General features: G+C 61.2%; 1 protein-coding gene across 2 annotated transcripts in view; it reads left to right on the top strand.

Moving 5' to 3' along the window:
- TMEM63B (transmembrane protein 63B) overlaps positions 1–12,997 on the top strand; it is a 22,837-nt gene extending 9,840 nt beyond the window's left edge. For both annotated transcript variants that reach the window (XM_058306794.2, XM_058306793.1), the window contains exons 7-24: positions 337–479; positions 576–627; positions 1,004–1,112; positions 1,722–1,792; positions 4,630–4,710; positions 5,138–5,261; positions 5,829–5,962; positions 6,097–6,234; positions 6,372–6,525; positions 7,434–7,540; positions 7,775–7,861; positions 8,067–8,132; positions 9,231–9,393; positions 10,231–10,336; positions 11,262–11,429; positions 11,639–11,754; positions 11,898–11,978; positions 12,219–12,997. In XM_058306794.2, the coding sequence (XP_058162777.1) occupies positions 337–479; positions 576–627; positions 1,004–1,112; positions 1,722–1,792; positions 4,630–4,710; positions 5,138–5,261; positions 5,829–5,962; positions 6,097–6,234; positions 6,372–6,525; positions 7,434–7,540; positions 7,775–7,861; positions 8,067–8,132; positions 9,231–9,393; positions 10,231–10,336; positions 11,262–11,429; positions 11,639–11,754; positions 11,898–11,978; positions 12,219–12,404 (2,086 nt within the window). In that variant the 3' untranslated portion in view covers positions 12,405–12,997. The remainder of the gene's footprint in view (positions 1–336; positions 480–575; positions 628–1,003; positions 1,113–1,721; positions 1,793–4,629; positions 4,711–5,137; positions 5,262–5,828; positions 5,963–6,096; positions 6,235–6,371; positions 6,526–7,433; positions 7,541–7,774; positions 7,862–8,066; positions 8,133–9,230; positions 9,394–10,230; positions 10,337–11,261; positions 11,430–11,638; positions 11,755–11,897; positions 11,979–12,218) is intronic.
- The last annotated feature ends 2,635 nt before the right edge of the window (positions 12,998–15,632 follow it).

The following is a 15,632-nucleotide window of genomic DNA, read 5'->3' on the forward strand; positions in this document are numbered from 1 at the left end:
CATCCCTCCTCCTTCTAGTTCTTCCCCCTCCACCTCCTCCCCTTTTCAGATTTTCCTCTTCCTTCCTTTCTCTTTCCATCCCTCCTTTTTCTCCCTCCCCTTCCTCCCTCTCTGGTCCTCCTTCTTTTCTCTTCTTCTCTCTCATCCCTCTCCTTTCCATTCTTCCATCTTTCCCTCACTCTCTCCCTCCCCTCCCCAGGGGATACCATTTCCACCCCATCCTGCTGCCCAGTGGGCAGGGGCTCAGGTGGGTGGGGATGGCCGAGGGCAGGCAGGTTGTGGCTCTCCCCTGCCCTGGTTCTAACATAACTCCCCTGCCCCTGTCCCGGCCTGCAGGGATGACGAGATCCGGGACAAATGTGGGGGCGATGCCGTGCACTACCTGTCCTTCCAGCGGCACATCATCGGGCTGCTGGTCGTCGTGGGCGTCCTCTCCGTCGGCATCGTGCTGCCTGTCAACTTCTCAGGGGACCTGCTGGGTCAGCGAGGGCCGGGACAGGCTGGGTGGCGAGAGGAGGGGGCGCGGGTGGGCGCGCCCTGACCCAGCACGGCCCTCCGCCTCTCCCACCCCCCAGAGAACAATGCCTACAGCTTCGGGAGGACCACCATCGCCAACCTGAAATCAGGGTGAGGCTGGAAGGCCGGTTAGGGAGGGGAGGAGAGGGCGAGGCTGCCCAGCTGCAGAGCTGGCCGGGGGCCCCTGAGGGTCCGGGGACACTGCTGAGGAGCTCCGGGCTGACCCCAGAAACAGGGTGCGGCCTCGGGCCAGGGCGGCCTGGCTGGGGGCGTGGAGGCAGGGCCTCTTGGGGACATCTCAGTTGGAATGGAGGAGCCTGGGGGTCTGGGAGAGGGGGGTGTGGGGCCTGCCCTGGGAGGGGGTCAGCACCGAAAGGCCGGTGGCAGCAGAGGGGCCCCACGTCGAGGATTGGGCAGTGGGAAATCAGGGGCATCTGTGCATGCCCCCAGCCCTGAGTGACCCCCCGGCCCCCCTCGGCCCCCCCAGGAACAACCTGCTGTGGCTGCACACCTCCTTCGCCTTCCTGTACCTGCTGCTCACCGTCTACAGCATGCGGAGGCACACCTCCAAGATGCGCTACAAGGAGGACGACCTGGTGAGGGCAGCCCCCCCCCCGCCCCCGCCGCCTCCTTCCCCTCCACACCCCTCTTGCCTCAGCCCCCGGGGTCGGCAGCCCCAGGGCTGGCCCAGCCGGGTTTGAGGCCCCGCTCAGCAGTTCAGCTGTGGGACTTTGGGCAAGTTCACAACCTCCCCGAGGCTCCGTCTCCTCTTCGGTAAAAAGGCCGTTGGGAAGGCGAATGAGGCGATGTGTGGAGGGCACCCCGTGCTGTGCCTGGCCCTCCAGAAGTACTTGAAACCACGATTGGGATTATTCCCTCCCCTTCTCCACACCAGCCCTGGACACCGCCCCCCGCCAGCACGGTGCTGGGTGCTGGGGACACACGGGAGTGGAGCCAGACACTCCGGAGTCCCCCTCCGTCACCCCTCAGAGCACGGGCACAGGTGGCTTTCATTAGACTCGCCGCCTGATTTCTATTAGAAACTCTCCTCTGCTTTCCCTGGAGCCACTTATCCCTCAGGCCTCCTCCCACCAGCGCCTCTCTGCTCCTCCCACTCCCACCTCCTCAAAGCAGAGCCCCTCCCTGTGTCCTCTGAGTCCTCGAGGGCCGAGCCTCAGGACGGGAACCCCCTCCGCTCTCTCCAGGTCAAGAGGACTCTCTTCATCAATGGAATCTCCAAGTACGCAGAGTCGGAGAAGATCAAGAAACACTTTGAGTGAGTAAGCGGTGCCCTCTGGCCCCGGGCCCTGCAGACCTTCCTTGCCTTCCTCCACTGAGAATGTTCTCACATTCTCCAGCTGAGAGGGGCCGAGGGGGGACGGAGGATGGGCTAAGGAAGAGAGCTCTGACTGCAGGGGTCCAGCCCTCGGGCCCCTCGGAGAACAGGAGAAACGAGAAAGACTTAGAGTGGATTCCACCGACTTCTCGGTTCTCCACGCCTGGACTGTGGGCCCAGTGTGGCCTCCTCAGCCCTGTACGTGACATCCTGGGGTTCACATGCACACGTGGCAGGGAGAATCAACAGATTCCCGAGGAGGCCAGGAAAGGCTGGGCTGAACATTCTTGGAGGCCCTTTCTGGCATTGAACTTCTGTCCTAGGGCGGAAGGGGAATATTCACCCCCAGGGCTGCCAGGTATATTGCCAGAAAAGGGAAGAGGCTTCTCGAGGCAAAAGTGGGGGCTCACCTGGTCACCCATGGCCGGGGTGCACCTTGGGGCAGAGCTTACAGGGGAGAAGGGACCAGGTGAAGTCCGAGTTAAGGACCCATCTCTGGGGGTATTTAGGGGCAGTCTGTGTACAGGATTGGGGGTCCCATCACACATTCATCTGTCACGCAGCAGACATCCATCATAAGAATGAGTAGAAGAGCATCGGGCTCTCCAGGGGCTCACGGGGTGTCAGCTTTAGGAGCCAGGCCAGGGTCTGACGAGAATTTGGCCTGAGGCCAGCTCATTGCGACAGGCTGTGGCCAGTGGCCAGGTCAGGGACCCTGCTGCTCTGGATCAGGGCTCGGTCTGAGGTCAGGAGCAGCTCCGGTTGGCCGGGCTCAGAGGTCAGGAACTGTCCTGGATCAGCACAGCACGAGGTCCAATCAGGGAGAGTGCGGGGGCCAGCCTGGGAGCAGGTGTCTGGACAGGGTCAGAGTCTAGACCCTGTGTGACAGGGTTAGGGGTTGCTGTGATCCACATCAGTGGGTGACGACTCAGCATGCTTTTATTGGTCACCTTCTCTGAGCCAGGCATATGCCAATTAGACACAAGCCCCCGCCTCAAACAGTGTACCAAAGAGCAATCAAAATTAGGTCACCTCCCGTCGGTATGAGAGCTCCGTGGGGTTTCAGGCTGTGCTCAGTGTCGAGGGGCAGGCTGGGTCAGGATTAAGGGCAGCGTGTGCTCAGAATTAGGTGACAACTTAATATTATGGTCCAGTTAGAAACAGCTCTCAGTTTCTACCAAGATCTATTCAATTAATTATTGCGTTAATAGAATTCAATATTAATTATTATTCAGTTAATTGCATTAAGTATAGTATTATTAAATAAGTATTCATTATTATTCAATTAATAACAAATATCTCTTGAGCACCTGCTGTGTGCCTCACCGGAGTAGGAGCTGGGGATGTGACAGTAAACAAAAAGAAAAAGGCCTTGCCCTGGTTTTACTTACTTCAAACGGGAGGAGGCTGACAACAAGTAAAAACTAGTAATAGGCACTGTCAAGTAGGGATAGGTGCTAAGAAGAAAATCGAAGCAGGGTAAGGGCACAGATGAGAGGGGTCAGGAGGGTTGCTATTGCAGAGGGGCCGGGCAGGGGGATGTTTGTGCAAAGAGCTGAGGGCGGTGAGGGAGCGAATCCATTAGCAGCCATTCACTCAGCCAGACAAGTTTATTGTATACCTACTGTGTGCTTCATACCAGGGAGACGAAGAAGAATCAGACCTGATGGGGGTCCCTGGGGAGCTCATGGTCCTGGTTGCTGTCTTAAGAGTTGGTCTGTGGCTTTGTTGAGGAAACAATCTGTGATAAAAATCAGTGGTCTGCCTCGAGGCAGGGGTGGGGCAGAATCTGTGGTCGTAATTGGAGTTTGGGGCGCCAAGGGCGAGCGGCCCGAGCAGCCGTTTCATTGATCCATTTGTCAGCATGTGTTTGTTGAGCATTTACTCTGTGCGAGTTGCTGGGGCAGTGATTCTGTCCCAGCAGAATTGGGATGGCAGTGTTCAAATCGGGACTGTGTGGTCGGTATTCAGAGATGCGAGGTTAGTCTGGTGAGAATGAGTCAGATACAGGAGCCAAAGGCACTTGCGAAGAGGAAATCTAACACACTTTGAGCAACGACAGTGTCAAAGGAATGGTCTGTAGTCTCCTTAGAAGTCTGTTTTCAAAGACCCCACCCCAGATTGAAGTTTCTAAATTCTCATGGGTTGGCGAGGTTCCTCCTGTTACTTTAGAGCCATAGCTCATGCTTTCGTGCCTTTTAAAAATTAAAAAAAAAAAAAAGATGGGGCTCAGGCTAGGGATTAGGAGCAAGGAGCACAGGTGAAGCTGCTCCTTCCCGCCGCCGGTGAGCATTCTTCTCCAGCCACGCCACCAGGTGCTGGGGATTTGGGGACTGGCTGCGTCTGAGTCAGGCTCAGGTCAAGGCTGGTGTCGCGCTCAGGCAGGGTCAGTGGTAAGTCTTGGGCCAGGGTTATTAGAGATTGTTCTGTGGGCTGGGGCTGGCCATTACCCGGGGTCAGCCCGTGGTCAAGGCTGTGACTAGGTCTGCTGGGAACAGGGTCGAGGGGACAGCCTCTGACCTAAGGCCGCAGCCCCCCCACCCGCCGTGGGCTGTGTCCTCATGGTCCCACACGTGCACACTCGTTCCCCCACCCTGGGAGGCCTGTGGAGGTACAGCCACGTTTTGGCCCTGGGCCGCTCTCATTCTTGTCGGAAGGCCCCTACAGAGAGGGAGCTCACACTGGGGACACATGTCCTGGAGGCTCCGGGGTCACGGGGGAAAGTCGGGGGGTGGGCGTGGGGATCCCCGCAGAGGATGACGGGGCCTATGTTTCAGGGAGGCCTACCCCAACTGCACGGTCCTCGAAGCCCGCCCGTGTTACAATGTGGCTCGCCTTATGTTCCTTGATGCCGAGAGGTAATGGGGCTGGTGTGCAGGGGAGGTTACACCCAGGGCTCCCTGTCCATTGTTGCCCCACAAAACCCGGCTCACCTTCCAGCTGTTTCCCATGACGTGTGGTGCTTCATCCGACCCCAGGGCTGCCTGTACATTCAGCTCTGGAAAGAGAAAGGCCTGGGGGCCACGAGGAGAAAGGGGCCCAAGGGCCACCCCATCCCAGCACATCCCTTTCTTCGGGTATGAGCAATTTAGGCCAGAATACAGGAAGAACTGGGGCAGCCGAGCATACCCCAGGCTGGAGCATGTCTGAACCATGCATCCTAAACAAATCTGAGAACAAGATAACCTCTTTTCTTGGGAAACAGACTAGATGGCCCCCAGGCTGGGATCCCCACCGACCCTGCCCCAGCTGGCTGGTGGGTAACTGGGCTCCCGGGTCCTGCAGGAAGAAGGCTGAGCGGGGCAAGCTCTACTTCACAAACCTGCAGAGCAAGGAGAACGTCCCCACCATGATCAACCCCAAGCCCTGCGGCCACCTCTGCTGCTGCGTGGTGCGAGGCTGTGAGCAGGTACGGTCTGCGCTGGCCGCCAGGCAGCCTGGCTGGGCTTGGAGACCTCAGGCCCCTGGGCCCGGGGAGGAGCTGGCAGTGCCTGGGAGACGGGTCACAGCGCAGAGACGAACCCGCCCATGGTGAGCCCTGACCCACAACCCCAGGAGCACACACAACACACACAAACAGGCCTTGCCCAGAACTACCCAAGGGTGAACAGACTGCCAGAGGAGGCAAGGCTGGGGTACCGCGGGGGGTATGGCCCCTCCCTCAGCGGGTCCCCACTTGCCCCTGGAGCCCCTGAAGCCCTAGTCCCCACTGTTGGGTTTGTTCACTGTCCCACAGTGACCAAGCTTTCAAACCCCAACTCAGAGGTCAACCAAGGGGGTAGCATCGTGCTGTGTGTACTCGCTCTGTGGTCTTAGGCAAGTTTCTTAACTGCTCTGTGCATCAGTTTCCCCATCTGTAAAGTGGGGCTAACGGTGCCCACTCACAGGGCGGTTGCGAGGATTAAGTTAGTATCATAAGGAAGAGCTGAGAGTGGTGCCTGGCACGTGGTAAGTGCTGGACACTGGCTGGTGGCAGGTGGAGGCCATCGAGTACTACACGAAGCTGGAGCAGAAGCTGAAGGAGGACTACAAGCGGGAGAAGGAGAAGGTGAACGAGAAGCCTCTCGGCATGGCCTTCGTCACCTTCCACAACGAGACCATCACCGCCATGTGAGCCCCCGCCCCGCCCGCCCAGCCCTGGCCCCCCGAGCGGCCGCCCGGGGCTCCTGGGTCCCAGCACCCACCGCCTGCCGCCAGCAGTGGGGCCCCGGCCAGTGCCGCGGTAACCACTGCCCATCCCCCAGCATCCTGAAGGACTTCAACGTGTGCAAGTGCCAGGGTTGTGCCTGCCGCGGGGAGCCTCGCTCCTCGTCCTGCAGCGAGTCCCTTCACATCTCCAACTGGACCGTGTCCTACGCCCCCGACCCCCAGAACATCTACTGGTAAGCGAGGCGGGTGGCAGGGGCGGGCTGGGCAGGGCCGGGGGTGGGTGCCCGTGGGCTGGGGGGCAGGCCCTAGATACTGATGGGAACCAGATGGGCCCTCGTTCCTGGGGTGACCCCGTCCCCTGCCTTCCCAGGGAACACCTCTCCATCCGTGGCTTCATCTGGTGGCTGCGCTGCCTGGTCATCAATGTCGTCCTCTTCATCCTCCTCTTCTTCCTCACCACCCCAGCCATCATCATCACCACCATGGACAAGTTCAACGTCACCAAGCCCGTGGAGTACCTCAACGTGAGGCCCACGCCCCGCCCCACCCTTCCACGCCGTGGCACGACACAGCAATGCCACGCCCCAGACCCCTCCACCGGGGAAAACGCAGTGCGCCCTGCCCAGCCCAGCTCCTGCTCGGCTTGTCCCAGCCCCAGCTCCACCCAGGGGCTCCCACAGACCGTGGGGTGTGAACCGCCCTGTCCACTTGCCTTGTGCCCACTGCCACCCTCCCCTAGGGAGGGGAAGGCCACCCTTGGGTCTGCACACACCTGGAGAGACACCCAAGGAGGACAAAGAGCCTGGGTCCAGCCTTATCTAGCTGTGGCTCCCATAAGCCCCTCCCCCTCATCCCTCAGTTTCTTCATCAGAGAAGTGGGAGGTTTAGACTAGATAGATCATGGCTTTCAAACTTGGATTTTGACTCCTTTATCAAAAGGAATCTCCCATGAAAGCCAGTATGAGGAAGCAAGGCTGCTCAGATGACAGCAGCGTGGGGTCCCTCCTGCCTGGCTCCCCCTATCCCACCTGCCACGCAGGAACCTCAGCATTTCCAGTGTGAAAACCACTGGGCGATGATAGGATTCAGCTCAGACCCCCACCCTCCTGCTTACTAGCCGGTCCCGTTCTGCCTGTCTACTCATCTTTAAAACGGTTACTCTCCTCGTGCGCTTGGTGCAAGCCACGTGCACGAGCAGTGCTGGGCGCAGGGCAGGCATGCAGTAAGCCCTCTTCCCGTCATGCACCCTGGGCTCGTGCGTGTGAGCCAGCCCCCGCCTTCCGCCCCTGGACCCTCAGATGTTCCGAATCTCCGCCACGGCACCCAGAGAGCCCCGGGGGCTGGACTCAGAGGGGGACGGGGCAGGAGAGCAAGGCCAGCCGGGCCCTCTAGACCGCCCAGCGTGACACGTGCCCCCCGTGGCCCTCCGCAGAACCCCATCATCACCCAGTTCTTCCCCACCCTGCTGCTGTGGTGCTTCTCGGCCCTGCTCCCCACCATCGTCTACTACTCTGCCTTCTTTGAAGCCCACTGGACTCGGTGAGACGGCTCCGCACACGCCGCACCGGCCAGGCCCCTCCTCCGTGCACACCTGTCCCCACTGGGCGGCCCTTGGCCCCGCTGGGATCCCTGCTCTGTGCAGCCCCAGAGCTGGCCGGGAGGAGATGGCGGCCCACCAGCCTCACCGTGGGAAGCCCACCCTTCCGGGGATGTCCTGGGACACTGGTGTGCTGGGCTGGGCTGAACCCGACCTCTCTGCCCCGCGCCCTGCAGCTCCGGAGAGAACAGGACCACCATGCACAAGTGCTACACCTTCCTCATCTTTATGGTGCTGCTCCTGCCCTCGCTGGGACTGAGCAGGTGGGCCTTGAGGCTGGGGTGGGAGCCAGGGTGGGGGTCTGCAGGGCGGGAAGCAATCCAGGCTCCCCTCCTCCCCAGCAGAGCAGGGACCCGGGATGGGAAGCTTGCACATCCCCAGAGGCTCATGGGCGGAACTCCCCTCTCCCCTGACATTGTTCTGGGCCATTCCAGCCCCCAGCCCACCTCTTCTTCTCCCCACTTCCAGCCTGGACCTCTTCTTCCGCTGGCTCTTTGACAAGAAATTCTTGGCGGAGGCAGCTATTCGGTTTGAGTGAGTGACCAGGGCCCCCCGGGGAACCAGATGGCAGGGGTGGGCATCCGCGAGCGGCACTGCCAGCTCCCGCAGGAGCTTGCGGCAAAGCCTCCAGCCCTGGGTGGGGAGGACGAGGGAGGGCCTGGCAGGCCCCGGCCTGGGGTCCGTGTTAGGGCCCACTCTCTGGGGATATCTTTGGATTCTCCGGTCACCCTCAAGGTGTCTTTGGGACTTTGGGGCCCACTTGGGCTGCTTCTGCGAGGTTCCCTGGGGCTCCTATTCTCAGACTGACACAGGCACCTGGAGTCCCGCTTGGGGGGCTTGAGGGATCTGAGGTGGGGTCCTGGCGCACCCTTTGCGAGTGCCTTGGAGGGCCCATGACTTGAAGGCGTGTGGAGCCCCCGCTCCTGGGAATCTCTGGCCTGTTCTTGGACTCACCACTCTGGGGGTGTCTGGAGGCTCTGGGACTCACGCTTTGGGCTGTTTATGGGGCACAAATTCTAGAACATGTCTGAAGTCCTGGGCTCTTATTCAGAGGTGACTCTGGAGTTTTTTGTGGGGCATCTTCTCTAGGAACCCCTGTGTGGCTGTTTGCAGGTGATAAACCGTGGCTATAAACATGGGCGAAATCTCCAGGGGTCTTGCTAATGCCGGGCTCCCCCTCTGAAGATGTCTGGGGAGGGTCTCGGAAGCTTGTGTTCTGGAGGGTCTGCGACTTACCCTCCGAGGGTACCTCTGCGGAGGTCTGGAGGGGAGCTCCCGGGGCTCCTGGGACTCACCCCCTGGAGGTTTTGGGGTCTTACCAGAAGCTGTCTGTAAGCCTCTCAGCATCGCACCCTCAGCTCGCGGGGGCCCGAGGGACTCGCACGCTCTCGCCAGGGGTCTTTGGGGGGCACAGATTCCAGGGGTGCCTCTGGGCTCACACTCTAGTCCACAGTCAAGGGTCTGTGCAGCTCATTTGGGGGTGTCTGTTCACACTCTGCGGCCTCTGTCTCTGGGGCCGGGGCCGGGCAGGGCGCCCTGTGGAGGGTGACGGCGTGGAGCGCCGTGAGGCTGGCCAGGGCAGGAGGCCCCCGGCCCCCCGGGGAGCAGTGCTGGAGCGCCCGGTGCCCGCAGGTGTGTGTTCCTGCCGGACAACGGCGCCTTCTTCGTGAACTACGTCATCGCCTCGGCCTTCATTGGCAACGCCATGGACCTGCTGCGCATCCCCGGGCTGCTCATGTACATGATCCGGCTCTGCCTGGCTCGCTCGGCCGCTGAGCGGCGCAACGTGAAGCGGGTACGGCCGCCAGGGGCGGCGGCCCGCACAGCGCCCCCTCGTGGGCCCAAGCGGGAACAGCGCAGCCAGGCTAGAGCGTGGGGCCACGGGGTGCTGGGGAGCGGGCAGCCGGGTTCCGCTTCCCTACCCACGTGGCCGCGGGCCACCCCTTCCCATCTGGGGTCTCAGTTCTCCCGTATTTCAGCAATGGGTCAACACAGAGAAGCCTGAAGGTCCCGGGCAGTTCCGACAGTTGTGTGATGGGAGGTGTGGAGGTCTCAGCCCCTAGGCACGCTCCCCTGACTCCACAAGGGGCCTCCCCACATCCCGTTCCCAAGTCCACCCAATTCTACCCGCATACTTGCCAGCACCTGGCCTCTCCAAGGCCCCTCCTCATCCCCTCCCCCTCAGTCCTCCCTTTTCCCTTTCAGCCATGGCCCCTCCCCATCGCTGCTTCCCCCTAACCCCCCCCCCCCCCCCGTTTCAGCTGCTCCCCTCTCCCCATCACTGCTTCCTCCTGGCCCCCCCTTTCAGCTGCTGCCCCTCTCCCTCCCATCGCTCCTTCCCCCCAGCCCCCCCGCTTTCACCCCCTGCCCCTCTCCCCATCGCTCCTTCCCCCCAGCCCCTGCTTTCACCCACTGCCCCTCTCCCCATCACTGCTTCCCCCCAGCCCCCCCCTTTCAGCCACGGCCCCACCCCGCCTGCCTTGCCCAGCCCTGCTCTGACCCATAGCCTCCTTTTCCCCATGCCTTCCATCCTGGCCCCAGAGCTCCTGGCCCACTGCCCCCTCCCACCTGCCCTGGCCCCCTCCAGGCCGCCTCTGTCCCTGAGCCACCCTCCTGCCCATCTCCCCCCCAGCATCAGGCCTACGAGTTCCAGTTTGGCGCAGCCTACGCCTGGATGATGTGCGTCTTCACGGTGGTCATGACCTACAGTATCACCTGCCCCATCATCGTGCCCTTCGGTAGGCACCGCCGCGCCGGGACCTGGGCCCTGCTCGGGGGGACCCGGGGCCTCAGCAAGGCAGGCCACCCCGAGTGGACGGGGCCCCGGCTGGAGACCGGCCCCTCGGCCTCCCGCCCGGTCCCTGGCTCAGTCTGGGGCTTGGCCTGGGGGGAGGAGGGGGAGAGCCGCCCACTCCCCGGCAAGGTCCCGCCCAGGCCGAGGCGTCACACAGCCCGGTGTGCCGCGCCACGGGCCACACACCCGCTGGCGTGCGCGGGCACACGCACGGCACTGCTCACACACACCCCTACACGGGCCTTAGGGACACGCTAGTATACCACCCTATAAACTGAAAAGACCTCCAGAATCCAGGGTGGGGAGGGGTCCTCGCCCCTTGAGGGCACACGCTGAGAGAGCGGAGCTGTGTGGCTAGGGCAAGCCTCTCCCTTGCTGAAGAAGTGGGCAACATTTATCCTCAACTCTTAGCCCCTTGGCAGCCTCGGCCTTCCCCCTGATAACGTCCGCACCCTTTGACCACCCTCCCTGGTGACTGAAAGCTCAGAATTCCCAAACTAACCTCCCTATCCTTGTTCTAAAATTCCCATTCCCTCAGCCTCTGGGGAAGTAGAACCAGTTACCTAATTTATATTCTTGTGTTTAGGAACAAGCGTAGGGGGAAGAAAGTTATGGGTTTCAAGAAGATGCTTGTTGGCCCAAACGAACGAATGTCTCCTGTGGGATTCCCAGGGAGGGGCTGCAGAAGGAAGGGGCCGAGGGCCCGGGGTGGCGCTAGGGCCGCGGGGAGCTGTCCTCGCATCGTGGCCGGGCAGGAGGAGGGAGGCTGGCCCTTCAGCCGTCTCGGAAGGACCGGGACAACTCGTGGATGGACACAGAGCTCTGGCGGCTCCGGTTGCAAGGTCAGGGCGCGTGTGGCTGTCCCCCAGGGCTCATGTACATGCTGCTGAAGCACCTGGTAGACAGGTACAATCTCTACTACGCCTACCTGCCGGCCAAACTGGACAAGAAGATCCACTCGGGGGCCGTGAACCAGGTGGTGGCCGCGCCCATCCTCTGCCTCTTCTGGCTGCTCTTCTTCTCCACCATGCGCACGGGTGAGGGGCGGGCGGGGCCCCCACCCAGGGCCAGGCAGGGCCTCCCCCCACCCCACCCCACCGCACCCCGGCCTGGGAGAGGTCAGGGCGAGGCTGGAGCACCTTGTAGGTGTCTGCACCCAGAAAGACAGCAAAACCCGGGACGGGGGGCCCCCGGGGGGACGGGGCCCCCAGGAGAGGCAGCAGCCCCGTTCTCCCCCCCCCCCCAGGCTTCCTGGCCCCCACGTCCATGTTCACCTTTGTGGTCCTGGTCATCACCATCGTCATCTGTCTCTGCCACGTCTGCTTCGGACACTTCAAATACCTCAGTGCCCACAACTACAAGGTGTGGGGGCGGGGGGCGGGGAGGGCTGGGGCCCTTGGGGGGAGGGGCGGGGGTCATGCCTGCAGCAAGGGGAGCGGGGGCACGCCCCCCCCCCCCTCCTGCCCCTCATGCCCTTGCTCCCGACTCCTCCCGGGCCCGGCAAGATTGAGCACACGGAGACAGACAGCGTGGACCCCAGAAGCAACGGACGGCCCCCCACTGCTGCCGCTGTCCCCAAATCTGCGGTGAGCGCCCCGCGCCCTGGCCGAGGGCGGGCAGGGGCCTCTGAGCCTCAAAGCTGGGGCCCTGTTAGTCCCCAGAGCCCACGGAGGGGGAGAACAAGGGCGGGGAGAGCTGGCCCCGCTGGAGGGCTGCCCCCACCTCTCCCTGTGGGGGCCACTGCCCCTTCCCCGAGGGCCCTGCCCTCCTACACCCCCCGCGGGGTGGTGGCCACGTTCACCCCCCACCCTCCTCTCCCCCTCCAGAAATACATCGCTCAGGTGCTGCAGGACTCGGAGGGGGACGGGGACGGGGCCCCCGGGAGCTCGGGGGACGAGCCCCCGTCATCCTCGTCCCAGGACGAGGAGCTGCTGATGCCGCCCGACGGCCTCACGGACACGGACTTCCAGTCTTGCGAGGACAGCCTCATAGAGAACGAGATTCACCAGTAAGGGGAGGGGGGCCCTGGAGGCCACCCCTGTCCCCCACCCCCCGCCCCCCCACAGACACTAAAACGCTAATAATTTATTAGATCTAAAGCCCCATCCTCCCCCACCCCTGCTTTCATTAAGGTATTTAACTTGGGGATCCTGCCGCTCTCCCCCACCGTGGAGGGAGGGAGGGAGCCCCCCAACCTCAGTGAGGAGAGCCCCGAGCCGGCCCCGGGGCCAAGAGGGGTGCGGAGGGAGTTCCTCCAGATCAGCGCCCCCCCCCAGGCCAGTGACGTGGCCAGGAAAGGTTAACGAGAGCCAAGCGGGGACCTGGTGACATGGCTGCAGACTTGGGGTGGCAGGCGCGCCGAGGGGCCGCCCTCCAGCTCCTCCCTCCCCCAATTCCCCCTGGGATCTGGCACTCCAGGGAAGTGGAGCCTCCAGCCCCTATGGGTTGCATGAGGGGGGGGTCCTGAGTGGGAGGAAGAGTCAGGCCCCAAGCCGGAGGGGGGGACCTGGGGGTGGGGGGTGGGCATGGCCAACACTGGAAAATGGTTTTTTTGCACTTTTTTTGTTGTTGTTCTTTTTCCTTTAAAATAAAAATGAAAAGAGAAGCTCATGTCTGATTTGTGCTGCCCTGGGCCCGTGAACTGGGGTTCAGCTGCCGCCACTTGTTGTCTGGAATGCCTGAGGGTCCTTCCGTGACCTTGGCCAAGGAACTTGGTGCTCGGAGCCTCGGGGTCTCCATTGGGGAGAGAGTGGGGGTCCCAGAGAGACGTCAGGGGGCTCCTCCAGGCAGAAGGGGCCTGCTGCTCACGTGGCCACACCGGTCCACCCCCCTGACCCATCAGCCCCGCGTCTGTCAGCTCCGCCCCCACCCCCTACCCTGAGAACACCGTGGGGCAGGGACACGGGCCCCCCTCTGAATCCCTGATCATGACACAGGGCAGGGCAGAGACGCCGGGGAGGAAGGCTGTGTAAAGCCACGGGTTCTCCACTGGTCCAGGAAAGCTTCCTGGAGGAGTAAGAGCCCAGCAGAGCTGCTTCCAGAGAGGGACCCCCAACATGCTGCTCTGGGAGAGGAAAGACAAGGAAACGAGGCTACCGTGGTCAAGCAAATGCTGCCCTGACTATTATCATTTGTTATTGCTGCTTATTGAGTGGAATTATGCTAAGTGATTTACGTACTTTATCACATTTATCCTTCAAAGAGCTCACTCATGGCCTTGCTGTGGGGATTACATGAGGTAATACAGGTAACTTGCTCCCTTGGCCTGGCACCTGGCATGGTAAGCACCTAATAAATGCAAACTATAATAAATGCCATTTGTTGGGAAGAGGAATTGGCTCAACTGATAGAGCATCCACCTACCACATGGGAGGTCCAGGGTTCAAACCCGGGCCTCCTGGCCTGTGTGGTGAGCTGGCTCACACGCAGTGCTGATGCGCGCAAGGAGTGCCGTGGCACGCAGGAGTGTCCCCCGTGTCGGGGAGCCCCACGCGCAAGGAGTGCACCCCATAAGGAGAGCAGCCCCACGTGAAAAAAGCGCAGCCTGCCCAGGAATGGCACCACACACACACAGAGCTGATGTAGCAAGATGACACAACAAAAAGAGACAGAGTCCCAGTGCCGCTGACAAGAATGCAAGTGGACACAGAAGAACACACAGCAAATGGACACAGAGAGCAGACACCGGGGGGTGGAGGGGAGAGAAATAAATAAAAATAAATCTTTTTTAAAAAGCTAAATAAATAAATGCCATTTGTTGTTATTAAAATCACTCTGCAAGGCAGTGGTGCGTTTCCTCCTTTGGAGGACAAGGACACTGAGCATCGGGGAGGTTATGGGGTTTGTCTGAGGTTACTGGCCTGGGCGGGATCCTGAAAGGCCTTGCTGAGCCTCCCAGAGAGTCAGTCTACCCGTCTGTCCCCAGGTCCCTTCCCCAGGCGTGCCTGAGGCCCTCCCTGAAAAGCCCCTGTCTACCTCCCGGTGAAATCTCCGTTCTCTAAGACCAGCCCAAATGCACCTTTTCTAAGGAATTTCCCATGGCCTCTCTGGTCCACCCTCCGGAGGCCCACAGAGCCACCCCCTCCCAACGCACTTGCAGCCCGTGCCTGTGTGCGAGGTGAGCTGGACAGCTGGACGGGGGCCCACCGCGGTCACTGATGCTGACTCGCCGTGCGGGCCTGGGAAAGCCTCCCCTCCTCTCCAGACCTTGGTTCCCTCATCATCAAGTCAGGGAGCACTACCAGGTGACCCCTGAGGCCCCTTGCTGCCTCCTCCTGCCACCTCCACCTGCCCCTCCCCATCAGGACCAAGAAGACAAGAGAGTGAGTCAAGGAATTCCCAGAGAGGAGAAGAGGGGAGAGCTCGGGGGAGGAGGAGGGAGATGAGGCATCTGACAGCCCGCAGTCAACGATCCACAGTGGGGTAAGGGGCGGCTGCCAGGAGATGCGGCCTTCCTGTCACATCCAGCGCGGAGGCCAGCACTTACAGGCAACTGGCATTGGGAAGAGGTCTGGGCCCACCACAGCTGAGATGCAACCCAGGGCCTCGGCCTTGACGTGGACGTCTGAACCACGGCCTGCGAGATGTGAACTTCCAGGGGGCACCCCCAGAGTCCTGGGGCCCCGGGACCTGCCAGGCTATGGATGGGGGCAGCAGGGTGCCAGGTGGTGGGTGGGCAGAAATTGGCAGAGTTTCAAGCAGGGAGCAGGCTCGGCAGGTCCCGGAGGCCTTGAGCAGCAGTCTCAGGCCCTCCAGCCAACTCTCCTGAGCACCTGCCTGTGCCAGTCCCTGCGCCGGGGACCCAGTGAGGGGCAAGGCTGGTCTCTGCCCTCTGGGCGCCCATGGCCCAGCAGGCAAGGCAGACAGATACAGTTACTAGTGCTCTCTACACATGAGTTGAGTAATCCTCCGAGGAGCCTATCTATAAATGTATAGATGAGGAAACTGAGACACACTGTCAAGGGCAGCAGAGGAGAACAACAGATGAGACCTGGGGCTTTAGCTTCAAATCCCAGCTCAGTCACTTATTGGGTCGGTGCAAAAGTAATTGCGGTTTTGGACCGTGAATTTTATATCATTACAACTAGACTCCAACACATCTTTATTAATCAAAATAGGAACCATTATAATCAACACATTTTTGCCAATGAGAAGTTTATTTATTCCTGTAGTGTAAAAATCCATGCTTCAGAATCCGACAAAATCTTGGAAAGCATTTTCTTCACCCTGCTGGTTTTGGA

The sequence above is a fragment of the Dasypus novemcinctus genome, chromosome 11 (assembly GCF_030445035.2).
Source record: "Dasypus novemcinctus isolate mDasNov1 chromosome 11, mDasNov1.1.hap2, whole genome shotgun sequence".
NCBI classification, from domain to species: domain Eukaryota; kingdom Metazoa; phylum Chordata; class Mammalia; order Cingulata; family Dasypodidae; genus Dasypus; species Dasypus novemcinctus.